The sequence below is a fragment of the Hylobates moloch genome, unplaced genomic scaffold, assembly GCF_009828535.3.
Source record: "Hylobates moloch isolate HMO894 unplaced genomic scaffold, HMol_V3 SCAFFOLD_3, whole genome shotgun sequence".
Lineage (NCBI taxonomy): Eukaryota > Metazoa > Chordata > Mammalia > Primates > Hylobatidae > Hylobates > Hylobates moloch.
Window position 1 is genome coordinate 6,794,285 of NW_026652278.1, and position 27,909 is coordinate 6,822,193.

A 27,909-nucleotide genomic window follows, 5' to 3' on the forward strand; every position below is an offset into this window, starting at 1 on the left:
TGGAGAAAGTTTGAGTGGTCTAGATAGGAGATCAATCCAGCCACAACATTCCCTTAAGCCAAAGCCTAATCCAGCCATAATTCTATGAAGTCTGAGAGAGGTGAGGAAGATACAGAAAAAAAGTTTGAAGCTAGCAGAGGTTGGTTCATGAGGTTTAAAGAAATAAGCTGTCTCTATAATATCAAAGTGCATGGTGAAGCAGCAACCCTGATGTAGAAGCTGCTGCAAGTTATCCAGAAAATAACTGATGAAGGTGGCTAAACTAAACAACAGATTTTCAATGGAGACTAAACAGCCTTCTACTGGAAGACGATGCCTTCTAGGACTTCCATAGTTAGTGAGGTAAAGTCAATGCCTGGCTTCCACAGGACAGGCTGACTCTCTTGTTAGGGATAATGAAGCTGGTGACTTAAGTTGAAGCCAATGCTCATTTCCCATTGTGAAGATCCTAGGACCCTTAAGAATAATGCTAAATCTACTCTGTCTGTGCTCTATAAATGGAACAACAAAGCCTGGATCACAGTATATCTATTTACAGCATGGTTTATTGATTATTTTAAGCCCACTGTTAAGACCTGCTGCTTAGAAAAAAAAAAAAGATTCCTTTCAAAATATTACTGCTTATTGTCAATGTACCCCATTACCCAAGAGCTCCGATGGAAATGCACAAGAAGATTAATGTTGTTTTCAGGCCTAACACAACATCCATTTTGCAGCCCATAGATCAAGAATTAATTTCAACATTCAAGCCTTATTATTTCAGAAATACATTTCCTAAGGCTATAGCTGCCATAGAGAGTGATTCTGCTGATGAATCTGAGCAAAGCAAATTGATAACCTTCTGGAAAAGATTCACCATTCTAGATGCCATTAGGAACATTCATGATCCATGAAAGGAGGTCAAAATTGCACATTAACAGGAGTTTGGAAGAAGTTGATTCCAACCCTCATGGATGACTTTGAGGGGTTCGAGACTTCAGTGGAGGAAGTAACTAAAGATGTTGTAGAAATAGCAAGAGATCTTGAATTAGAGGTGGAGCCTGAAGATGTGACTGAATTGCTGTAATCTCATGATAAAACTTTAATGGATGAGAAGTCACTTCTTATGAAGGAACAAAGAAAATTGTTTCTTGAGATGGAACTATTCCTGGTGAAGATTCTGTGGACACTGTTGAAATGACAACAAATGACTTAGAATATTCTATAAACTTGTTGATAGAGCAGTGGTGAGGTTTGAAGGGATTGCCTCCAAAGTTGAAAGAAGTTCTACTGCGGGTGAAATGCCTCCAAACAACCTCACATGCTACAGAGAACTGTTTCGCGAAAGGAAGAGTCAATTGATGCAGCAAACTTCATTGTTGTCTTATTTTAAGGAATTGCTACAGCCACTGCAGCCTTCAGCAACCACCACCCTGATCAGCTGGCAGCTGTCAACACCAACGCAAGACCCTCCACCAGAAAAAGATTGCAGCTTGTTGAAGGCTCAAATGATGAGCATTTTTGTTTGAGCAGTAAGTATTTTAAAATTAAGGTATGTGTATTTTTTGACATAATACACCTTTAATAGAGTATAATATAGTGTAAACAACATTTCTATGTCCTGGGAAGTCAAAAAATTCATGTGGTTTGCTTTATTGTGATAATCTGCTTTATTGTGGTGGTCTGCAACCGAACCCCCAATATCTCTGAGGTATGCCTGTAAAGAGAAAATGTTACAAATGATAAGAAACATGATAGAACATGCGGAAAGGAATACTTAAGGAATCTGGGGAAATCTACCTCTTTCATATACAAAATAGTTCAGCTAAATTTGACTTGGTAACTGGGTATTTAACATGCCTATATTTTGGAGTCATTCTCCCTTCATGGCTGATGTTTGCATAGAAATCTCCAGCCAAGTGCTTCGTCCTTGCTGCTCTCACTAATACCTGCAAACACACAGGGAGCTGAAGTCACCTGATGGGAAAATGAAGAGTGAATGCTCTGCAGACCACATCTCATTAGACAGCCAGGGGAGGCTGTTTTCCTCCATGTACCTCCAAGAGCAGAAATAGTAGGAATAATATATCCACTTTACATCCTGATTCATCTCATTTTCAAATCAGAACCCCACCAGCCACCACCCTTGAAAACAAAAGTGAAGGAGAAACAAGGAGAGACAGATACATTGAACTGCGGCATCCTCATTCAGATCCTAACAAGGGAACAATCCTACCATTCGCAATCAGATAAGGGATATTATCTCGGTAATAAAAGGCAATTGAGAATCTAAATGAAAAATCTAATGCTTTTCATGCTGATTTATTTTAGATTAGAAAAAGTTAAACCAGATGTAAGCATGAAGAGATGAAGCATGAAGAGGGAATCATGGTAGAGCGATACATCTGAGTTTTGAGTTATTATAGGTGCAGGGTTGCATTAACCAGAAAATATACTGTTGATCCATAAACTGATCTGACATTAATTATTGTTGCAGAAGAGTTCAGAAGACTGAATAAAAACATGCAACACTGGCAAAGATCACTCTTGCATCTAGATTAGCAGTAGAGAGTATGTATCATACCATCCCCACTAGAGTCTGTGCTCACCAACCAATCAGCAGTCCAACCTGGAACCCTCCATCGCACGTGCTGTCCGCCTTCTGGTGGAACCTCCTACATCCCTTGGAGGAGACATTCAGATGCTGAAAAGAGATAGTCCTCTTTCCTTTGGACTCCAGTAATGTCTATCTTTATCTTAAAGAGAACATGCAGCCAAAAATCCACTTTTGGTCTTTGTCTCCTTGGGATCCAAGTAGACTGGGAATGTCTCCTCTGTTTTCTCTGCAAACTATGCATATGTCCAGGCAGGCAAAGTTAGTGGGGGAGGGTACTGGCAGCAGGGTTCTGTGTAGACTCTGGGAAATTCTCAGCTGTTTTCTCCCCTCTTCTTTCCTGCTGTGTATAACGTTTCTGTCCCTGTTCTGCTTGCTTAATGGAAAACCCTAACCCAGAAGCTGGCGATGAGTATTCATCAAATGTCCACAGTACTGATTGACAATCCTCCATCTCAAACTCTTGGGATCAGATGTGATTCAACAATAATTTTTTTTTTATTTTAAAAAGATAATATTGTGCAACAACTCCATCAGGATCTGAGGTAGAACTCTGTAATTAAGCTTAATTAATAGAATGTATGAATATTCACACTCAATGGAATAAATTAATATCATAAATAGCCTTAGGTTAGTTCAGGTAAGGTTTTGCTGTCAGAGTAGTTTGCTACAAACCCAGGGAGAAAAACTCTCGGACTACAGAGCTTTATGCATGTTAGCATTGCAGATTAGGATCCATAGTGAGTACTCAGGTATCTTGAAGGGAGAGTCAGGAAACAACAAAAACAGTAAAATATTTGCTCATTTGAGCCCAGCTATGATGGCAGGACTTGGGAGAACAAGTGAGATGATGTAGGAGTTGCTTTGTAAAGCATTTAGTCTTACATATATGGAAGGTTCTACCATTATTGCACCTACAATATTTAGTCAAAGCTCATGGGAGCACTGCTTCTGGCTGCGGATGGAATTCATAGATCAATGTGATGTTGACGTTACTATTGTCTTAGCAGATACCAGGCTTGACCACAGAATTTCTACAGGGTGCGTCTGGCAGGATTGTACCTGTGAAGTGGCAGGTGGTGGCGGGGTGGGGGGGGTGGAAGGAAGGCTGGACCAGGGTCAGGAGGGCTGGTGTAGGTGACAGAGCCACCATTTTCTTGTTCTTGGACACTTAGGTTTCTTATCCTTTCTGGGCCTGAGTTTTGTCATATATATCTTTAAAAATCTATGTGTCCTAGCCACCACCTTTCAGGGAATTTGGAGAATCAAAATGAAGTCATGTGAATATCAGAGCTTTGCAAGCTGGGGCATTCTACTCTATCAAGGAATGTCATGATTTTCTTATGGTACTTGATCCTAATCATAGTTTTCTATTCCCTAGGACTGATTCTAATAGCCTGGGTTCCAGTGTGGGGTCCTTTACTCAATTACTAGGGGAGTGTGACTTTGAGCAAGTTACTTACCCTCTTTGTGCCTCACTTTCCAGATCCGTAAAGTGGAAATAATAATGATGATGCCTCTGTCACAGAGTTGTTAGACGATCCTGTGAGGATTAATTGCCCTCAATGACAGCTCCTCACGTGACCCCAGGTTTAAATCAGGCCCATGAGTCACTGGGAACAGAGGTGAAAAATGGTTCTTAAATCTTTTTCCCATTGTGTGGCTTTGGTAAACTACTGTTTCCATTCGCTAAATAACACCCTAATGGCTTCAGAGACTTAAGGGAGACACAGTCTTGAAAGGACTGAGTTAGGAGTCACTTAATGATCACTCACAAAATAGCAAAGGCTGATCAGGCTCTCCCTCGGAGTAGTAAATAGTAAAAATTGGAGTCAACCTTTGGTTTACTGGGGAAAATATTTCCACTTGTAGAAAGAGTGCCACATAAATCCCAGGCATTGCAGGCCAGAGGCTGGTGTCTCCTGTTAACTCCTAACCTTGATTGGGAACTCTGCCCTTTCCCTCCCTCTCCCCTCCCCTCCCCTCCCCTGTTTTCCTCCTCCCCACTCCCTCCCGAGCTCCCATTCTATCTTTTCCCTTACTACTTCCTTCCTTCCTTCCATCTTTTCTCCTTTCCTTTCTTTTGCAAACATCCACTGTGTTTCTCATTAACACCCACTACGGTGCTGGACACCAGAGATGTACAGGTAGGACCTGCTCCCAGCAACCTCTGGGTCTCAGCAGGAGGCAGACCTGGTTGGGTGAGGAGGAATCCATTAGCAAGTGAGGCCAACAACTTTCTTCTCATGGGGGTTATGGTTGAGGGAAAATGCAGACATCGGTTTTAGATTCACATGCATCAGTGTGTATTTACAAACCAAAGCAAGTGCTGTGAAGGAACAGGAATGCTTCTGCAGGAGCTTATAAATCAGAAACCTGACCTTGGTTTGAAGGCAATGTCAGGAGAGACACGCATGTGGGCAGGTCATGTGAGCCAAGCTCCAGAAGGACCAGGGAGATGTGTTAACGTGTTATGCAAATAGGACAATGCATGCGAGGGCCCTGTGATGGGTGAGAGTGTAACCAATCAGGGAGATGAGGGGAGCTCACAGAGTGTGTGGCAGGAGAGAGATGCCCAGTGAGTGATGCCACAGAGATGAACAGGGGCACCACCAGGGCCCTCATCGTACTTTACCCTAATGGCAGTGGAAAGTGTTGCTCTTCTGCAGGAAAGGATTACAGTGAGAAACCAGCAGAAAGTAGAGTCCACGCCAAGTCTTTGCAGGATGTTGTGACTGGACTAAGACCTGGGGTCCAGCTGATGAAAGAAGTTCCTGAATCACCCCATCGTTGAAAATTCTTGAATCAATAGTGCCCATAACCTGTAGAACATGGTTCTAGGCTTTGGAGAAGCCAGGCATTTGCAGAACGCTGTGGGTCTTAGTTAATTTGCCATCCATTGTGAATTGCTGGCCGGGGGGGGGGGCGGGGGCGGGGAGAGAGAGAGAGAGAGACAGAGAGAGAGAGACAGAGAGAGAGAGAGACAGAGAGAGAGAGATCATCTGTGATCCAAACCAAAGCACTTCAGTGTTTGTTACTTAATGGCAAGGCTGGGGCTCTTGACTAACAACTACATGGTGCATCAGGAGATTTTCAAGTGAAAATTAATTCTGTGTTGTCATATCCCAGGTTAATTAACTTGCTAGACTTGATAGAGTTACATTAAAAATATGCATAACAATCTTTCTTAAAAGAACCACACAAGACAACAACCCAGGAGAGATGAAGCTTAAAATTTCCACTACGCCAGTTTCTCTCTGCATCCCTCCATCTCCAAGACAGCCTCCAGATCTACCTGATTGGTGTGAAGCAGTGGAGAGATAACTTGCCGCTTCTGACAGACTTAAGATTTAAATTATTTTCCAGCCCCATATACAATGTTGCAGCACTTTTATTTCCTTCCCTGAAAATTTTTATGCATTATCCAGTATTTCCCATGGTGCATCTATGCTAAGTCTGAGAAAAAGATATATAGAAGTATAATGGCTACATAAGTATTGCCAGATATAGTCAAATAGCCAAATAATGATACTTAGTGTCTTAGTCTTCTTTGTGCTGCTGTAACAGAGCATCTGAGACTGTGTAATTTATAAAGAACAGAAACTTACTTCTCGCAATTCTGGAGGCTGGGCAGTACAAGATCAAGGTACTTGCATCTGGTAAAAGCCTTCTTGCTTCTTCCTCCCTCCCTCCCTTCCTGTGCATTTTGAAATCCTCAGAAACCGTCCTTCTATTCATTGGTAGAGGTAACCCAGGAGAAAACGGAAGTACGTCCTTATTACAATCTGTAGTTGTTTCTTGGGAGAATGAAGAAATTCCAGGATGTTCCTGATTAAAAAAAAAACATGGCAGAGGAGCAGAAACGAGCAAGGCCACTCCTATAAGCCCTTTTAAACACAGCAGCATTGATTCATTCGTGAGGCAGAGTCCTCATAACTTAAACACCTCCTGCTAGGCCCCACCCTCAACACTGTTGCACTGGGGATGAAGTTTCCACCACATGAATTTTGAGGGACACATTTAGACCATAGCACTTAGTAACAACAACAACATTTGGAACACATTGGCTAAAAGCTAGCGTGTTGGGTCTAACTGGCTCGATCTGATTCCTGGCTCCATCACATCCAGCTAGGTGACCTTGGCCTGTTACTAAACTGAAGCCTTAGCTTTCTGAGCTTTCACAGTGGAGCTAAAAGAAGCATACCTTTCTGAGAGTTGGGAGAATTCAATGAGAGGATGTATGTAAAGCACTGAGCATACATAACCAGTATATGTGAAGTCTCAATAATTTTCAGCACTTATTAGAATTAATAATCACATGGCTGATAGGTGGTGGCTGAGTTGGGCCATGGGGAGGGGCAGAGATGGTAGAAAATAACTCTCTGGATCTCAGCCCAGGCTAGGTCCATGTCCCATCCCATTCTTTCTCTTCCACTGTGGGGTCGGGGGGAAGCCAGACTTCTCCTTGGGATGGAAGAATTGCTTGACTACAGATTCCCCTCTGCAGCCCCAGAACTGGTTGCCCAGATTCAGGGGATGAGAAGGGGCCGATAATGGGAACGGAACACCGAAAAGTTTAACTCAGCTTCGGGACTGGGACATGAACTGAGGCTCACAATTAGAGCCCAGCTCGTGCTCTAAGACTGTGTTGCCCCTTCAAGTCATGCCTAGATGATGACAGGACCATCAGGACAGTTGCTCTCCAGCTTTGGGGTGAGGTCACAGGATATTCCAAGGGACGATGGGGGTAGGGCAAACCCAGTATGGAGTGAGATGCTCTGGAGTCTCATTAAAGTTAGAAATCAGAGCCAAAATTCTCACCCTCAGCAAACTGCTTTGAGAATAAAATCACAAAAGAAATCTTTACCTTTTGGCAGAAAAAGTCAGCGAAACAGTCATACCTGCAGACAACAGAATAGTGTCCTATACATTCTGCTTATTTTCACTGGGTCCTAAAGGCCTGAAATTGAATGGCTCATAGTTAATCAATTTACCAATATTTATTGAATGTCCAGCTTCAGCCCAGTACCCATTCAGCACTGTGATGGGCCAGAAGAGAAATATTAGATGTGGTTCCTTGATCTGCTAACAAAATCCACGGCAAAATCAATGTTGGCTGAATTTTTCTAGTTTCCCTTCCTCCCTCCCTCTCTTTCTGTGCATTTTGAAGTCCTCAAAAACCTTCCTTTTAGTCATTGATAGAGGTAACCCAGGAGAAAATGGAAGTAAGTCCTCATTACAATCTGTAGCTGTTTTTGGGAGAATTGAGATTCCAGGATGTTCCTGATTAAAAAAATAATGTACGTTATTAAAGATTATATATCTGGCAAATCAAAATATGAAATTGGGAAATGTTTCTGTTTATTTTCTAGATCCACAGTCGACTCTTCTCATCCCCCAAAGATCATTCTGCCTGGGAAAGAAATGAAAGTCTTTCGAATGCAGGTAAAGCACTGGGGTCTGCCCAGGCAGGGTTCCCTTTCAAGCCTTTATTTACTCTCTCTCTCTCTCTCTTTTATTTTTATTAATAATGGAATGTACTTTTGAGCCTAGTTTTCCCCCAAACGTGAGATGATAGCTCAGTGGCTCTGCCAAGATTTGAAGCTGATTTGAATTTCTGAACAGCCAGGCCGTGAGGCTAAAGGATGCCACAGGCACAGCGGTGACTTCAGGGGTGCCTTTGGAACCTGAGCTCCCTGCAGAGTGTGGAGCATGTGGGTCAGGCCAGCATGCAGCAGGGCTCCATCAGTGATGAGTAATGGGACAAATACGAATATTCTCAGAACAAAGTGGATGCAATTTAAATATAGGCAGGATATGTGCATTCATAAATCATTTTTATAAAGCTTCCATTCTTAGCCACTAAACTGTAAAAACACTAGGTGAGATGGTTACAGTTCATAACTTTTATTAAGTTTGTTAACATAAATGATGTGAAAACCAGCTCCCCTGCCCTACTCTTTGTGAGTGAAATCCTACAGATTTAGTCCAATATTCTGATGGAACTGTAATAAGACTACTGGGTTAATCGAGTATTTCCATTCAGAGACTAACAAAATTCAATTCTAAAAGAATGCTTTAATGTCACAATTTTATTTTTTAATCCTCATTTTAATTTTAATTTATAAATGTGGCAGATGAGCTGCTATAGATGAAAAGTGCATGTGATTATGTGTGTGTTTGTATGTATGTGGATGTGGATATATATGCATGTATGTTTACATGTATACACACATAGACACATTTATATCTTCTCTTCACCACCTGCCTATAGCAAAGATATAAGGGACCTGAATTCCTCTCCATAACTGACACCGTCAACCCAAGACAAAAACATTACTTGAAACAAGCTTTCATATTTAATCCTTTCTGGTAGTCCCGAAGCATAGTGTACAGCTTGTTCTTTTTTTTTTTTTTTTTTTGAGACAGGGTCTCACTCTGTCACCCAGGCTGCAGTGTGGTGGTGCTATCATGACTCACTGCAGCTTTGAACTCCTGGGCTCAAGCGATCCTCCCACTTCAGCCTCCCAAGTAGCTGGGACTACAGGCATGCACCACCATCCCTAGCTAGTTGTTGTTGTTTTTTTTTGGTAGAGAGGAGATCTTGCCATGTTGCCTCGCCTGGTCTCAAACTCCTGGGCTCAAGCGATCTGCTCACCTTAGCCTCCCAAAGTGCTGGGATTGCTGGCATGAGCCACTGCACCCAGCCTCCAGCTTTTTAGTACTGACAAATATTTAGTTTGAACTCTTTGAAAACTTAGCCCAGAAATTGCCTGTAGTGAGACCACGAATCCATTTGCAGACACTTCTTGTGGTCTGAACAGCAAAGGCAGGCTCCCAAAACATGTATGGCTACTTGCATCCCACAGGGAGTTTGGGGACACTGAGAAGAGTGCCATGTTTTCCTCAGAGCACTCAGAGGTGACCGTGAGAACAATGAGACCTGGTGACTTAAATGTGGATGCCTTGGTCCTCTTTATCTTAGGACTGGGCACTTCCACAGTGGATGCATACTGGAGAGGGGCTGAGCAGTTTAATGGCTTGGGAATCAAGCCCATGCTGGCCGGAAGCTAGAGGTTAATGGTGCAGGCTGCAGGGAAATTGCTCAAGCAACCCTGGGTTGGGAGGGAGACAGAGCTCTTGGCTTTGTATCTTTTTTTTTAGTCTGCCAATATTGTCAAAGTGCTAATTATGGAAGAACACTTAAAAGCAGTCCTAAACCTTGAGTATATTCTAGTAGAAGGCAAGGAGTCAGACCTAAATGGGTTTCACGCTTCCCGGCAGGGCTGATTCTCCAAGGCACCCTCTCATGTTTTCTGTGTCTTCCCGCAAGGTTGTTTCCAACTGTTTAAGAGAAATTGCACTGGGCACTTGTTTAAAATGGTAAGACAGATTTTAATGGAGTTCTGCAGTGGAGGAGGGAGCCTTTAGCGCAGGACTAAGCTCAGCTCTGAATACAGCAAGGGCATCTGGAGGTTTATGGCCAAAAGGCAGAGTGAGGAACTCAGCTGATGGAAAATTACAAAGAGGAACTTAGTATCTAAGGTGGGGGAAGATGAAAATGATTAGCCATCAAGGGTGGGGGGCATTCTCCCTAAACTGGCTTAGCACGATTCTCTCTAATCCTGGGCTCAGAGGGATTCTCACTCATCCTAAAACTGGGCTTAACAGGCCAAGGGTGAGGCCTAGTCAAGAAGAGGGCCCAGAGGACCCTGGCTGAGGTTTGGTCAAGGAGGGAGTCCAGCTGTACCTTTTCTACAAAAGGAAGGCTAAGCAGCCACCCGTGCCCTCTGGGCTCTCCGTGGCCGGCCTTTCTCCCTCAGGAAAGAACAGGGAGTTTAGCCCAGGACTACAGCCCTTGTTTCCGTGCTCATCACAAGGGCCTGGGACCAGGACGAAGTCTTTCTTAGCCCTCTCAGTGGCTTTGGGAAACCCAGAGAACAGAGTTTTAGGTCAAACTCTGGGTTTGGAGACCAGAAACCCACTATTGTAGACAAAGGGAAACTGTTGTAAGGACATCAGTGAACTTCATGGGAGGATGAGGCACTGGGGTGCAGAAAGACAAGAACCAAGGTTGCTGCTTGGGCCCTGGCAGCAAGAGCGTGCGGACCCTCACCTGGAACTGCTGGGTCAGGCGCCACGCTGACCCGACCATCAGTCAGGAGGCAAGATCAGATATTAGATGCACAACTTCCAGAGACCCAATCTTGGGGGTGATGAGCTAGTGGGGCAATGTTCTAGAAGGAATCCGTGGGCCAGGCATATATCTCAGAAGGCATAAGTAGGCCTGTAGAATCTTGAAGTTGCTGGAATACACTATCTGATCCAAGTGCTAGGAAGACAACTCTGTTGTGATATTCCAGGTGGCAGGTAATGTGGGTTTAGCCGGGGCAGTGGCTATGGTGGCTAGAACTTTTGGAGCCCTAGAAATTCGTCGAATTATTTACATGCTGTTGGGATAAGGGAAAAGTTAAAGACGTTCCTGGATAGATAGTGCTGTCATTCATAAGGTAGGGAACTCAGGATCCAGGAGGCTTCTGGGGTTAGCGGGGTGCTGGTGGGAGGATCCTGAGTTTGTGGTGTTTGGAAACTCTACATGTGAGAGGTCAGTGTGACTTCATCTGCTCCAGATGCTCAGGAAGCAGCTGGCAGTGTGGCAAAGAGATCAAGAGACAGGTCAGGGTTTTGTAAATCTTGATATCATCATGGTGTACATGAGGGTGGTATGAGAAACCATGAGAATGGCTGAGATTACAGCAGGAGAGAAGATACGAGTTGGGAAGAGGTTGGAGCTGCAAAACCAGGAGGAACCACATGTGTGGGGTGGGAAGAGGAGCACTGTCCTGAAAACCACAGAGCAGACATCAGGGTTTTGTCTTTTTTTTGAGATGGAGTCTCACTCTGTCACCCAGGCTGGAGTGCAGTGGTGCGATCTCGGCTTACTGCAAGCTCCACCTCCCGGGTTCATGTCATTCTCCTGCCTCAGCCTCCTGAGTAGCTGGGACTACAGGTGCCCGCCACCAGGCCCGGCTAACTTTTGTATTTTTAGTAGAGACGGGGTTTCACCGTGTTAGCTAGGATGGCCTCTATGTCGTGACCTCATGATCCGCCCACCTCAGCCTCCCAAAGTGCTGGGATTACAGGCATGAGCCACCGTGCCCGGCCTTGTCTTTTAAATTGAAGTATGTAGTGCCAGCGTTGACCTTGCCATCAATTAGCGATTCGTCTTTGGAACGGTCCTTCCACTTCCTCATTTCTTGGTTTGCTCTTAGACAAGGGTGCTTTTGGATGCTGTGATCTTTACGAAGCTGCTCCAAACTTCAATGATGCGAGTGGTAGCCTCCAGCAGCAGCTCTATCAGTGGGGTATTTGTTCCAAACAGGGTGCATAGAGCCCAAGCAGGAAATCAGAATTGAATGTCATCTCTCAATTTTCATTTTTGCATCCTTCATTTTCACAATGAAGCTATTCACCTCCTCAGTCACTGGAAATTCCAGAACTGGGAAGGGTGGGGAGTTGATTTCTTATAGTTAAATTGTCCTCCTGGCAGGGCCTTTGAAATCTGTTGGCCTGTGTAAAAGGTTAGTTTACTATGATTAATAGGATCTGAACACGAAAGGAGAAAACAAATGTAGGAAGGGTGACTATTCTGTCCAAACTCACATCTGCTTTTAAAATCAGAGAGAGGTCAAAAGTCCCTTTCAGATCCCCATTCTTCATGTTACAAAAAGATTTTGTAACATTTCCCTGTCACTGTGCTACCTGTCTGCCGATGAGACTGCTTAGTCTATGGATTGAGGGCGATTGGAAGTCAGGTGTCTAGTTCAGCCATTTCTGGGGAAATCATTTAGGGGAAATGTAAATAGAGAGGGAAATGATGAAGGTCACTTGGAACTTTTAATGACTAATTCACTTGGTTTAGGGAAAAAGGCGGGGGCGGATGGCAGGGGGCATGGAATTTTCTCCCCCCTGATCGATTTAACCTGAACTTTACAACCTTCAGTCTTTAAACTTTGATTGATGAGTGGGGTAAAGTAATTATATTTCACTTAAAACTTGAGGATGATTGTTCTTTTATTCCAGACTTTACAAAAGCAGTGATTTGCTTCCTTCATAACAATAGCTTCTATTTCATTAGTACTGAATTAAACCATTAGTTGCCCCAATAAACCCCATACCCTTCATCATGATTCAAGGAAGGGTTGTTCTAGAATCCCTTAAAAACATCCCAGAACCTGGTGTGAGTTACATGTATTTTCTCTTCCAGAAGAAGCCACTTGTAAATGCAGCTTCTCTGTTAACAAGGTATAGAAGGGACACCACATTCCTCTGTTTACTTTCCCTGAAACACCTGGCTTTTAGGAAGGCTCTAATTTTTGGAATTTCAGTGTGTGGTTTATCTTTTGATACAGAAGCTGTTTCATTGTACCTCACTCCATCTGCCTCCTTCTTATAGATTCCTCCCTGCCCCTGGGAGAATCCATGTATTCAACAATTTATAAGAGTATCTCCAATCAATGCAACTTCTCCAGTCAAAAATCACATCAGTCCCCAGAGGACAAAATATAAGCTCCTTGGCATAGCATTTAGTGCCTTTCCCCCTCAGAGTCTGATTTATCCTTCTGGGTTTTTCTCCAGGTCCATGGCCTTGCAAGCGCTCTGCACCCAGCTCTTGCCTATCTCTATCCTTGTCCAGAGACTCTTCTGTCTGAAAAAACGTTTCTGTTGATAAAACCCTTGCTTTTGACTGAAGCTTGATTCGACCTGCCCCACCCGACCCCCGGTCTCTCCAGGGCATTTTGTCAATTGCACAACCACAACCACAATCCTTTCATGTGACCTTGCTGACTCATCCTTTTTCCCTCCAGGACTGTGGGCCCTGAGTGTAGGGACCTTATTTTCTCATCTCTATGTTTCCAAGCTCAGGTATCAGCAGGCAGAAGTGGCTCAATAGATCGAATGGCATCATTTGTATGAAGAAGCTACTGGAGCCATTTCTCCTTCAGAGGCTCTCACTTTACCCTCCCAGGCAAGCCTGCGGAGCAGGGTGGGATTCAGCGTGTGAGTGGCTGAGAACCCCACGGGGAAAACACCTGCCTTTCTGCTCTTCAAGAGCTTTGAGCAACAGGCTCCTGACCTGCTCCTCAGCTTCCCTTGTTGAGAGGGACAGAGGCTCCCCCAGAAGTGGCTTGGATGGGGTCTGCTTGGTGTTTACTTCAGCTAGCATCCACCCTGCTGTGCACAGCGGCGGTGGAAAAAGGCAGCATCGCTTTTCTGATCACTGGAGAATAAAACACATTTACTCCTGCTTCCTGTGGAGGACATAAGGAGATGCATTTGAGTCTGTTGTGCCTGCTTGGGTAGGATGTTATTAGAGAGAAAATAGACCAACTGGCCCTTGCCACTGGGGCTGCATGACACCTGTGTGTCCTCTTATGAAGAGCCGCTGTGCTTCTGTGCCATCCTTGACTCTGCTTCGTGGCTTCCTGGGCCTCGACCCCCAATTTTGCTGCAATCACCCACAAATAGTGCAATAAGCAACTCTTTCCCCCCGTATGAGTTTCTGACTCTAATTTTGCCTTTGCCTATCACCTGGTAACATAATCTAATTTAAAAAATAACTGGTAAAATACTGTACTATGAAAAGAGCTCAACTGCAGATTTTGCAGTCTGTATAGCTTTGTGTCAGACAGAAATGCATCAGCCAGATTTTACAGCTTCCTCTCAAAGGTATGAATGCTCAGTTACTGCCTCTTGTGTACCAAGGCAGTTGGCAACAAGACTTCATCTAGATGTGAGGAAATCAGACATTGAGGTGGACATGTGGGGGACATTCCAGGAGGCCCCATGTCTTATTCTCAGAAGAGTGGAATGAGGAGACCTACCCATGACTTCAATGAATTCCCCTCTGAAGTGTTTGAGCCCTTCCACCTCGCCATGGGCGTCAGAGTGGGCACCTTTGGGCATCGGTATCCTGATCTGAATAAAGGAGCCACATCTGAGAGACAGGCGTCTGGCACTGGTTTTTGGTTTTGCTTGGAAGGAGCACCTCCTGGGGAAATATCAATAGGAGGCCTGAGTATGATGGCCGAGCAGCAATCCCGCACCATGCGCCATGGAGATGAGATTTTCCTGCAACCACAGAGCAGGATAAATAGCTTTGAGTTGGCAGCAGTTGTCAACTGGAGGGGTGCATCTGAATCACCGATCAAGCCTACAACAGAAATAGGTCTCCAGGCCTCACCCAGGCCTGTAGCATCAGAGCCTACAGGTGTGGAGCCCAAGAAGTTGTCATGAGCATCCCTGTGAAAACCACCACTCAGGGTCTTTTGGAGTTTGCTGGGTTTTTAAGAAAGAAAGACGTAATATTTGCTCATCCAAGTGATTGTCATTCCCGCATGTCTAAGAGTTACTCAGCATAAAGTTATTCCATAAAAGGTTGTTTTAATGGCTTCCTCTTCACCCTGATGGTGAGGGAAGGATTGCTGCTCTAGCGTGATGGAAATACCCACACATGATACCCAGCACTGGACAGTTGAGGTCAACAGCTGTTTATTAGCCACATATGCTCATAGCTCCAGGGAGGAGGGCTCCGTGCGTCCTGGAGGGCTACGTGAGGACTGCAGTGAGGAACCGTGTGAACACGTCGGGTCTGTGGGAGCCAGGCTTTGTAGTAAAAAGAGGGCAGGGTAATCTTGGGTTCCTGTGATTCCATGATGAGGAGGGCTGTTTGGCGGGGGGAGGTTATCTGAGGGAGCAGCATGGGAGAGGAACTATGACAGGCCATCCAAGGCCCTCATCATTTTCCCCAGATGTCAAGGCACCCGTCATACTGGACCTCGATGTTAGGCCTTTCACCAGGAGGGCCTGGTAGGGGAGAGAGAAGATGTAGAGGAGTGGGCAGAATGAGACCAGCTGGGACCCGGGGATCTAGAAGGTGTGACAGGAAGTTGTGACTTGGCTCCTAGGGGTGTGGTGAGAGGCACGTGTGGACACCAACCAGGCAAGAGGCAGTGTCAGGGGTGCAGCAAGAGGACACAGAGTCCTCAGAGGAGGCACATTTGGGTGACTGGGAATGTGGGGTGGGGATACAGTGGAAAGAGGTGGTGCCCAGGTCCCACACACATCCCTGGCTCATGACCAGCCCCGTGACCTCCTGAGGTCTCAGGATCGGGCAGAGGAATCAGATCCAAGTCATGAATTCACTTCCCAGAGCAATACAGAAATCTGAGTTCTAGACTGGGCCTAGGGAGGCAGGGGGGCCCAGTGAACCCCAACCTAGAGCCCACCATCACTCTGAACTCAGAAATGCTGTTCCATGTCAGCAACGGCACCGCCGTTGTCAGCCATGCTAGAAACCTGGAGTCTTTCTGCCTTCCCTCACTCCAATGTCCAACCACGACTAAGTCCCTCTGATTTGCTTCCTCATCATCTTTGGGGCCCAGCATCTTCTCTCTAGACGCTGACATGCTGGCCTGGACTCCTGCAATAGCCCATCTGTACCTTCCTCACTCTCATCTCCACCTACAGCCAGAATGACCTGCTCAGACCACACCGCCCCTTCTTAAGACCCTTCCATGCCTTCCAGTTGTCTTGGAATAAGGACCATTTTTATTGTGGTGCAAAAGGCCCCGAGGCCCTGGGTCCTGCACCCTGCGCTCCATCTCCTTCCTTCTCTGTCCCACCCTCTGCCGCCATGTGCCTCCTGCTTTGGGATCCCTGCCCATGCCGGTGGATTCCATCCTGCTAAGTGGCCATGACCCTCACCGACCTGACCTGTAGCCCCTTACCTGCATGTCCTCTGGAAGCCAGCCCAATGTCATGACCAATCAGTGGTGTCCACCTTTCTCTCCCCTGCTGTGCCTGTTGCAGTCATGCTTTCAGGTTGATTTGGATTTGATGAATACTTGCTCCTCCATCCAAACTACAAACTCCACAAGAGCAAGGGCCTGTCTGATTTTGCTTGCCAGTCTCAGTGCTGTGCCTAAGCACTCAATAACCCCCTGGTGGGGGAATGGGCTGGCTGGTGGGAGGTAGGAGCCGAGTCTAGGATGAAGTCTGGGTGGGCCATGGAGACAGGGAATCAGGCCCTTCTCCAAGGCAGACATCAATAGGACTTTGAGACGACACAGAGTGCATGTCCCCTTGTGTCTGCTTTCTACTCCCCACACTGAATCAATCTGCCCTCCTCCTGGCATCAGCCTCCTCCCCTTCCTCTGACTCCATCAGCCTGTCTCCTGCTGGTGCTGCCTGGCCCCAGAACAAGAACCCTAACCTCTGTAGAAGTCCGAGTTGGGCTTATGCATTATTTTTGGTGACTTTAGGCTCCTTTAAAGAAAGAAGTTTATTTGTTTCAACTTCCTTATTAATTGTTGATTGCATATCAAGAGCGCCCCCCAAGAGAAAAATAATACTTACAAATAATCACTGGAAGTCACACACTCCTTCCAAGGGCTGTATATTATCGGGAAAACACTGCACAGAAAAGGCATGTTCCCGAACTCTTGTGGTCCCCGCTGTGCAGAATGCTGCTTGTTTTGGTGAAATATTGTTAATAAGGCGTGGAGAGAATAGAGTTGGTTATGAGCTAAAGTGTTATTTTTTTTTTTAGTGGCTTTTGCTCAGTTGGCTATCTAAGGAGAGGATTTCTAAAAAAGAAAAAAGCATATAAACAAATGCAATGTAAATTGAAAGCGACACAAGGAATTAAATGTATTTTTGAAGCTTATTGTGTTATTTAATATAATGGTCATGTTAATATCCAGCTTCCCAGCAGAAAAGGAATATTTATCTGGCAGCTGAAGTGTGGCAGAGCCAGAGGAGACAAGGACAGGTGGGGTGAAGCAACTGCCAAATGAAACACAATTATTTGTCCTCTCATTACACACCTATGACTTTTCACGGCTTATTTTGTATCTCGGTAAAAATGTCAGTGTTGGTCATGAGACCATTATCATACAGCATGTTTTTTTTGGAACGAATTACCTCCTAACCTGCTTGCTTCTCTCTTCTTTTTCAACAGTGAGTCTCTCTCTTTCTCTCTGTGTGTGGTACACTGATAACTTGCCCTTAACTCCCCTTGGTGAAATGCGGCAGGCAGGAAGGCCCACGCCTGGCTGAGACACAGCTTGTAACACGTGTGAGGGGTCATTGTTATCAAAAACAGAAAATTAGGGCCAATGATCCCTTTCCAGCTTCCAAGGGGGGGGGTGGGTACAAGGATGTCACATGTCCTGCTGCAAATTGTATTCCTGTGTTTGAGCAGAAGACAGGTAAGGTCTGGCTTCTTGTTCAAAGGTGTCATTGTTCTTAAAAGAGCCCTGGCTTCATGTCACGTGCCTACCTTGGGTACATGAGGAGACCTTATGATTATAAAACCTCCCAGAACCTTCTCCCTTTAGGCTGGTATTTGACAATGCCACCGTTTGACCTCTGCGCTGAGGAGAGAGCTCCTGAATAACACTGTAAGAGATTCAGCTGTGAAGTGTCTGTGTCTCTCAAACTACCTTGACCATTTAGAGTGAGTACAGATCGCAGAGGGCTGAGTTTCCCTAAAGCAGTTTATATTTTTGAATGGAAATCTTTCTGAAAAGAAAATCTTATGGGAGGCCAGGTTATAAAACAGATTAAAGTGGAGGAGCTCTGGCTGAAGGAGGGTGGTGAGCACCCCTGCCAGGTGGACCCGCTCCCCTGAGCAGTTAGAGACATTCCATAGTGTGTCAAACATGATTTGAAAACTACTGTCCCCAGGCCTGGGAGGGGAGTGCAGACCATTTGAGTGACATTGATTTCTTTCTCACTGAATATTGAGATTGCACCTCGTTAATCTGGAGCCCCATGGAGGGAGCAGGTTATCACTGTGGTGGTCCTTTTTAACCCAGAGCCAGGCCCCGCTTCTTTATTGATCTGCACTCCAGTTCCTAAATCCTGAGCCCACTCTATTTTATGGCTCCCACGAATGTGATTATCTTGGTGCCCTTAAGCCACAGCTGATATTTTGGGCTCTTCGAGGGTGTAATGGTTCCTGGCCCCTCTTCTCCCCGCCCCCCACATGCCTTGAATGGAGAAGAGGTGGTAGACGTGTGCTCTGGATTTTAACTGGAAGATGGGAAGAAGCAATAATCTGTAATAGGACAGTGCTTTAGAATTTTCTTCCTTTTCCGGTATTAAATAGCTTTATTTTAATGACCCTCAGCTTATAGTTTCTTTTAGATCCTTCACGCCAGTGCTGGCAGGAGTCCAGCTACCAACTCATCTCTAAATGTGGCGTTCACTAATGTCTTGTGTGTGCTTAAGCTTGATTTGTTCTTTTTATGAGACGTAGGAAACAATCTATGAGGGTGATTAAACATTGAGACAGGCAGCCTGGAGGGGGTTGGCCAAGCCTTGTTCTTGGACAGCTTTGAAAACGGGAAACACTGGAGGTCGGGGACTTCCCTTCCAGAAAGCCGCACTGTGTGATGAAGTTTGGGAATGCGGATTCTTAGCTTGGGGTTCCCAGAGCACGGATTAAAATTTGTGTCAAAGTATACTGTTCTTTTCTTAGGAGATAAGATTGAGAGTCAGTGTCTGGGTGAAAACAGGAGGCTTTGGAAAATCCCAGCTCTTCCACAGTTCATGCTGTAACCATGAACAACTTAATTAATTTCTGAGACTCAGTTTTACAATTTGTAAGTGAAAATGATAGTACCTACCTTGCATTGTTTTTATGAGGCGTAGTTGTAATAGATATAAGACACTCATCATAAGCTCTTTTTTATTACTGTGGTAAGAATACTTAACATGAGATCTACCCTCTTAGTAGATTTTTTTTTTAAGTGTACAATACACTATTGTTGACTCTAGGTGCAATGTTGTACAGCGGATCTCTAGAGCTGATTCATATTGCTGGACTGAAACTTCATGCTCATTGATTATTAAGTCCTTATGTTTCCCTGCCTCCCAGCTCTGGTAACCACCGTTTTTTGATTCTATGAATTCTGCTATTTTAGATACCTCATATCAGTGGAGTAATATAGTATTGGTCCTTTTGTGTCTGGCTTTGTTCACTTAGCACAATGTCTTCAAGGTTCATTCATGTTGTAATGGGATTTCCTTCTTTTTAAAAACTGAATAGTATTGTTTTGTGCCTATACACCTCATTTTGTTTATCCATTCACCTATCGATGGACACTCAGGTTGATTCCATATCTTGGATACTGGGAATAGTGCTACAATAAACATGGGAGTGCAGATATTTGTTTGAGAATCTGATTTTAATCGTTTTGGATATATACCTAGAAGTGGGATTGCTGGATCATATGGTAGTTTTATTTTTAATTCTTTAAGGAAACTCCACATTGTTTTCCATAGTGGCTGCAACATTCTACATTCCCACCAACAGTGTGCAAAGGTTCCAATTCCTCTGCTTCTTCGCCAAAACTTATCTTTTGTTCTTTTTTGATAACAGCCATTCTGACAGGTGCGAAGTGATATCTCATTGTAGTTTTGTTTAGAATTTCCCTGATGAGTAATGACTAATTCTAATCATTAATTTTTAGATTATCAGCGCATGATATCAACCTCTCCACCTGCCAAAAGATACAGATGCTTACAGGTGTGTCCATGTAATTATTTTCTTTTCTGAAGCATTATGTTTCCTGCGTGTTGGGGGAAGCAGAGAGGTTGGGAAGAGGGAAATAGAATGAGCACTGGGGTGGGTCTCACAGAAGGGAAGGACAACCTGTTGGATGACCTGAGAGCTCTGAGCCTGCCATCCCAGGAAGTTAGGCACCTCCCCATTTGCTAGTGACATGCACAGTTGGAGCCCATCCCCACGCCTGGCTTCTTCTTTATTCCTGCAGCCTCATCCTACAGGAGGGGCCACTCTTCTCCCAGCTTGCCACAGAGCCTCCTTCCCCAAATCTTTCTGGGCCAGGAGCCCTGCAATGGCCAGCTTTGTCCTTGGCCTTGGCCGTGTTCATCAGGCCATCCCATTGGGTGGATCAGGCCTGTCTCCTGGCCTGTAATGCACAGCGGGTCAGCAAGGGCTGGTGACCTCACGGCTCCTGTGTGCTGCTCCACCTCAGACAGATACTCCAGACATTCTCCAAGACATCATGTAGCCCTGGGATATCCTAGGCCTCCCCTTCTGCATCATTTCTTGCCCATCAGCAAAATTCCTGCCTCATAGGTCTTTGGGCAGTTGATGGAGGGAGGATGGAAAATGCCTGCAGAACCTGGACATCACCCCCTTCCAGGCAGTTTTATCACCTGGTTGGCAGGGGTAGGGGGCATGTCTGGATGATGGCAGAAGGTGCCATGTAGATCCAGAAGTGCCATTTTGTCAGAGGACCTGGCATGGGCTTGGGTATGAACAGCCATGGGATTCAGGTATCTGTTGCCACAGTGCCAATAAACAAAGCATCTTCCAACTCAGTGGCTTATGGAACAACAAGCATTTCTTTAGCTCTCAGGGCTGCAGGTTGGCACTTTTGGTGTTCTGCTCTCGCTAGGCCCGCTTGTGGGGTCAGTGAGCTGTCAGCTGGGGTGATGGCTCTGCTCACTCAGGCTCATCTAAAAATGTTCACAAGGTGAAGGCTGGGGCCAAGCACAGAAAAGAAAATGCATAAGTTCACTTTCAAAGCAAAGCAAATATAATGGCACAACTCCGAATCTAGAGGTGGAAATATAGACCTTACCTCTTGATGGAAAGATCTAAAAGTTCATTGAAAAGAGCAGGGTCCCTGGGGAGGGGCCGTAGAGAATTGGAGCCCCCATTGCCATGCTTCTACAACAAAGCAGCAGTGCATATTGTCTGGGACCAACTTCACACCCAGCAATTCACTGGGCATTGAAAAGGATTTGTGCTATTTTCACAACCACTACATGAGAATAGTATAAAATAAATATTCCCATTTGGTAGATAACACTGAGATCTGGAAAAGTCCAGTGTTATCTACCAAATGGGAATATTTATGGGGTTTCTGAATTGCTCATGCGTAAGGTGGAGGTCCTATTTCTCCCCCAAGGACTGCAGTGGGGGCCAATGCTCTGGGGTGTGTTAAGTACCCAGAGAGGCAGTGCTGGATGCCTGCTGGCTTGGGAGCCTGAGGCCCACCAACGCCTGTGTCACCCTCCTTGCTGCAGCCCCAGCACCCAACACAGCATTAGAACCCAATACACAACTGGGGACTGGATATGTGGCAACATTAGAGGGTGGGGTGGAAAGGCCTCAAGGTCAGGCAGACCTGGCCGGAAACTTACAGTCACTTATGAACTATGAGACTTCTGGTTTCTGGGCAACATAGTGTCTCTTCGAGGTCATTCTTGGAAATTTCCTCATCTCTTCCATTATGAGTCTTGCCAGTTTCTTTGTGTTGGGATTCTGGGGCTGCTCTCCAAGGCCACTGTATTCCAGCTCTACTGGGACGTCTGCGGCTACACACGTGAGGACAGTGTCTGGTCCCCTGTGTCAGTGTCTGACGCCTGCCCCATCTGCTCTTAGCACTCCTACCGTGACCTAGTCCTCAGGCTGCAGAGGAAGGTCCATGCTGTGGTTCTTTCATGACTGTCTCGTTCTTTCTGTGCTGCTGCCTATGCCTCTGCTTGCTGGGTCTTGGTGTTTATGCTGCCTGTCCTCAATTTCATTTGTTGACTGTTCAAGTCCCTGCCCTGGGGGTTAGTGTTGGTGGTGTTCTGCAATCTCAGAGGCCAGGGAGGTAGAGGTGGGCAAATCAGAAGGGTGGTTCCCCTCTTACTGAATACTTCCTATGCGCCAGGAACTGTGCTGGGCACTGAGCATGCAATGCTGAGCAAGAGGTCAAGGGAGCTTGCTCTCCTGAAATCTATTTTCTAGTGCTTCAGGAAAGACAAACACCAAGTGGACAAACAAGCAAAATTATTGCAACAAAGAGATAAGAGAGCAAAACCCAAGGGGCATTCTGCTTCAGGTGGAGAGGGTTGAATAGGAACTTGCCATGCAAGCAGCGGGGCAAGGGGCAGCTGTCTCCAGGAGAGGAAGCAGGATCTGCAAATGTTTTGAGGAAGGAACGGGACTGGTGTGTTCGAGGAGCCAAGAAAAAACTCACTGTGGCTTGATCCTACCAAGAAATGGGGTGAGTAGTAGGAAAATGAGTTGGAGAGCTAGAAAGGAGGAGGGCTGAGGTAACAGTGGCGAGTTTTCTGTTTGGTGCGGGAGAAGCTGCTAACAGGTTGGAAAGGAGGGAGTGACAGGATTCGTTTTGCTTTGTGAGAAGACTGCTGTGCATGCTGGAACAGATTCTGGTGTTCTAAAGCCTAACACCTAGATAATCTGGTCAACCCTGTTTAAGAAATGGAAGACAAAAGGACAAGTACAAAACTGCTGTGGCCCCTTCTAGAGGCGTGGAAGGGTGTACATGCGAGTGAGTATCCTCTGCTCCAGGCGGAATCTCCCTTGACGGTATGAATGAAGGAGGGCAGGAGTGAACGCTGGAAACACATCAGAAGCCTCAGCAGCTGTTCCAGTTAGAGAGGGTGATTCCCAGGTTGTTACAAATAGAGCCCCAGGCTTGGCTCAAGCACTGGATGTGGACAGTGAGGGAATGGAGGGTGGAAGATGATGTCACATTTCACTTCATCCTCTTAATAGATCCAAGAGCTGCTGATTATTATTTTTAGTTCAGAAGTAAAGTAACTGACACCTGGAGAGGTTAATAAATAACCTCTCCAAACCTGGCCTGCCACTGGAGTACCTGCTTGTAAGCCTTTGTCACCATGGTGCTTGTGGGGGCTTCAGAGCCACAGACAGCACTGGGTGATCACTCATGGTAATTGTTGACTTTAGACCAGACATACGGAGTGTCCATCAGATGGACTTGGCTTGAGTGAAGTTTCTGTCCTTTCAACCTTCCTCTTCACTGTCCCCACTCTGTGCTCTTCTCCCCGTTCCCAACCCCACCATCGCCAAGCCCAGGGCCCCTCTATGCTTCTCAGAGCCCTGCCTGGGCCATCACATCAGCATGGTCACCTCTCCCTCCTCCCTTGCCTGTCCCAACCCCGATGAGCTCAACCACAGAGTGACTGCACTGGGGCAATGCTGGGCCCTCTTCATCCAGCATCTGCAGGACTCGGCACAGAGTGGGGGTCCAGAGAGGATTTGCCGAATGAAGGCCTTCAACATCAAGGCAGAGCAGTGTGTTGGTGAAGTATGAGGGCATCAGGGATTTAAGATCTCCAGCTCCATTTTCTTGTTATTAAAGTGGGACAGTTATAGTACCTGCATCACAGGGACATCAAGAAGATGAAATATGGTCCTGCCGGCACCATGCCTTGCATGCAGTGCACACACAGGCTGCCGCTATTTTTATTATCTATATTTTAAGAGGAAAGAAATATGAACAATGTCATATAGTTAATGCAGGATAAAACTCAGAGATAGTTGCAAGCTAAAAGAGAAGTTGGTGAATGTAAAAGGGAGGCTTGTCTAGCAGTGAGGTTTACAGACTATCATTGGGGTCTGGAGATCCCTCCCTTCCACCGCGCTCACCTTTCCTTCCAGCTGACATTCAGCAAATCCTGCTCTGCCTGGCCTGTCCCTGGACAGTGCTTTGCCGGGCTGGTGGCTCCTGTCTTCACTGAATACCAAGTATGTGGATTTAGTAATGGAAAGGGATGTCGTGTCCACCTGGAATACAAAACATTCATGGCCATATTATTTATAAGCCTATTTTCTACAAATGGCTACTCATCCCTTGTGAGCTTCAGGTTTCCTGGTTGGTTTAACTAAAATTTTAAATATATGGAATTTAAAGCTACTTTGAAAACTTTTCGCCTTTCAAGTCATCGCATAAAGAATAGATCCCTTCAGATGTCTGCATCTGTCGGGCAGCTGGTAGCTCCGTCTCCTGCTCTTGCTTTTAACACCTGCCATTTGTCTCTGCACAGAACTTTCTTGATAATTGAGATGTACTGTGCAACAGGGTGGAGGCTTATCTGAGGGTGCCGAAGAGATGGTCTCTGGCCAGATGTTTCCCCTTCATTAGAATGTGTCCATCAGACATTGCTCATGAGAACTCTTTGCTAGAGAGTGTCTGCCTCTCTCATCCTATTAGCTAGGATAAGCTGGGCTTCTAGTTCTCTCGCCAAAAAGATGGAATTAGCATTTAAGAAGCTGTTGTCATAAAAGTTTTTACCCTTCACAATTAATGCAGGAAGAGGTCAATGATGGTAAATGAATATCGTAGAAATCAGCCTTCATCGTTCGTGAGCACTTAGAGCCCTAAATGCCACATTTGAAGGCTGCTTCTGTCTTCCAATCCTGATGAGGATGTAATTGTATGGAACACTGGCTTGTGTTTGGAATCCTAATTTGTGCATTGGCAGTGTCACAAGGAGTTCTATTAAGAGCCCCAATTCTTACAGATGCACGATGCAGAGATCTCTTTAAAGGCCAGGGTGTGCCACGGGGTAACAGCAAGTGTCTACACAGCGGTGGGCACCCATGATAGCCGTGTGTTTGGAAGGGACAGAGCTGTCCCAGCCCAGCCCCTGCCCCTCTGTAATGGCTGGGATCACCAGTTGCACTCCTGCCAGTGAGGAACATAGAGAGTGAGTGGTGGGCAGGCAAGCCTGGTTTCTGCAGAAGCTGCCGGGACTGGATACAGGACAGGCAGGCAAGCAAGTGGCTGGGGAGACGCCCAGGTCAGGACAGCCTACTGCCAAGTGTTCAGAACTGTCCACTCTGCAAAACCATCCCCAAATTACTTATTGAACTGCTCTCACTGCTGAGAGGCAGAGCCAATAGAACTCGCCTTGCTTCGGGAAGCCTGACCTCTAGCAAGATCAGCACTCCTCCCCCTGGGCTCCATTCAATGTTCCCAGTGACAGCCAGACCTCAAGCAGAGGGCTAATGGTGAGTCCTGGAATTCTCCACAAATAAAGAAACTGTGAAACAGCGACAAATACAACATCCAATCACCCAACTCCATCCTATTTTTTTCATCTGTTTATCCATCCATCTATCCATCCATCTATCCATCCATCGATCTATCCATCCATTGATCTATCCATCCATCCATCCATCCATCCATCCATCCATCCATCCACCCACCCACCCATTTTTCCTTCCACCACCTAATGGATTCTTTGAGAAAGGCCTTGACAATATATGAGTAAGACATAGGCCTTGGCATTTTAAATTCGCTATAGCAAATGGACATTTGGAGATCCCAAGAATGTCAAAGCCAGAAATCTTTAGAGGCTGCCTTGTCTCATTTGTCCAATAAGAAGACTGAGCCAGAGAACAGAGGAGTGACCCAGCCTGGTAGGGCTGGAATCCAGGCCTCTTCCCTGCCAGGTGAAGGTGTTTTCACGTGTTACATGGAGGGAACTAATTTCATGATAAAGACAAATGTCTGCCTTATAGATTGGGTATAATTCCATGCATTTTTTTCAAGAGACACTTGCTCTTTCGAGATTAAAAGAACAAGCAAGTTTTCTCATATTCGGAGAAAACTGGCCCAGCGTTTTGAGAAATCAACCAGCACTATTAATCTTAACATGAAAACAAGTTCTGCTTTATAGCCGGGCACAGAGGTGCATGCCAATAGTCCCATCTACACATGAGGTCGAGTTAGGAGGATCGCTGGAACCCAGAATTTCAAGACCAACCTGCATAACATAGCAAGACTCTGCCTAAAAAATACAAGGGAGGAGAATTCTGCTGGGTACCTAGGAGTTGGGTTTTCTCTTTGCTGAGGGGACAAGAGAAAAGAAATTAGAGTGCATAGCTTTAACCTATTAACTTCCTCCTTCTTACCTTTAACTGCCAGAAGGTAGAAATGAACTAGCAGTGAGTATTCCAACAGCGAATCTCTCTTTCACCCATGCTTCACCTCTTTCTTTTTTTTTTTTTTTTCCTTTTAACCTTGGAGCTGCCAAACTTCTGGAATTTCCACCATGATTTCCAGGCTAGAGGCAGGAATCCCATAGAGACAATCAAGACGTGTGCTCCTTTGCAGAGTTTCCCTGTAGGCCTCACTCCTGGTAAATTCGATTCCATTATACCCACATGGACCACAGTGAAGTTTTCCTAATCATTCATGAGACATGTTACAGTGGAACCATTTCTTAGAGATTAAAATAACCAGTTATACTCATTGTTTAAGAAAAAAAGAGGCTGGGTGCAGTGGCTCATGCCTGTAATCCCAGCACTTTGGGAAGCTGAGGTGGGTAGATTACTCGAGGTCAGGAGTCTAGACCAGCCTGGCCAACATGGAGAAACCCTGTCTTTATCAAAAATACAAAAAATTAGCTGGGCGTGGTGGCGCATGCCTGTAATCCCAGCTACTCGGCAGGCTGAGGCAGGAGAAGCATTCCAATCCAGGAGGCGGAGGTTGTAGTGAGCCAAGATTGCAGCACTGCACTCCAGCCTGTTTGGATGACTCCTTCATTTTTCTAAAGGTATCAAAAACTCAAAATGAAGTGAATAGGTGGGGAAAAAATAAAAAACAAAAGAAAAAGAAAAATCTAAATCACTGCTCCTATCTGGTCAACCTGGTTTCACTGAGCCTTCTTTGAATTTAGCAACATGGCCTTTGTCATGGCAGCCAAGGCAGCTGCTGGATGAATTGTCCTTGCAGACGGAGAAGAGTTGAGAAGTTTTGACAGCCCCAAGGAAAGTTACACTTTCACTTAAAAATCAAGGTGAATGCTCCTGGTGAAGCAGTTTTAGCATCAACTCTGTTTTTTTCATTGCCAGCAGCAGCCATTGCACCAATATAGCTCAGTGTATTGATCCCTGTGATTCAGTTTCTGCTCCAGGCACATTTTAGCACTTTTAACACATCAGCACAATAGTTCAAAGATCGATCATTATTTCTCCTTACTGATCCATTTTTAATTGTGATATCAAAGATGCAGTAATGCTTCCTTAAGTTGGAAGAACATATCTCAAGCCAGGGTAAGGTTTTATGATCATAGTAATGAGCCCTTCACACATGAGGCAAGGCAGGTGGCTCTTCGGTTCTTGCACTGACCCCAAGCATCCGGTACCCATGAGCTTAATAGAAGTTTCTGTACTCAGCATTCACCAGCCAGGTGACCTCTTTCCCTCACTCCTCATCAGGATAACTGTGGGTTCTGGGAGGCAAATGGTCCTCATAGGACTATACAGATGCAAGTCACAATGAAGGAAGGACCCCTCAATGTCTGTTCCAGGATGCTTCTGTCCTGAGGTGGTGGACAGGGCAGTGGAGGCAATGGCCAGCCTTCCCTGGGGCCTTCCATGAGACCTGCCTTCTGTTCAGAAGAGAGGGGATTACCTACCAGGAAATCGATGGTGTCTGGAGCCTTCT

The 27,909-nt window shown here is 45.6% G+C and overlaps 1 protein-coding gene across 2 annotated transcripts in view; it reads left to right on the plus strand.

The window, feature by feature from the left end:
* Positions 1-27,909, plus strand: part of CUNH10orf90 (chromosome unknown C10orf90 homolog) — a 260,887-nt gene that overhangs the window by 23,137 nt on the left and 209,841 nt on the right. For both annotated transcript variants that reach the window (XM_032175268.2, XM_032175253.2), the window contains exon 2: positions 7,966-8,038. In XM_032175268.2, the coding sequence (XP_032031159.1) occupies positions 7,966-8,038 (73 nt within the window). The remainder of the gene's footprint in view (positions 1-7,965; positions 8,039-27,909) is intronic.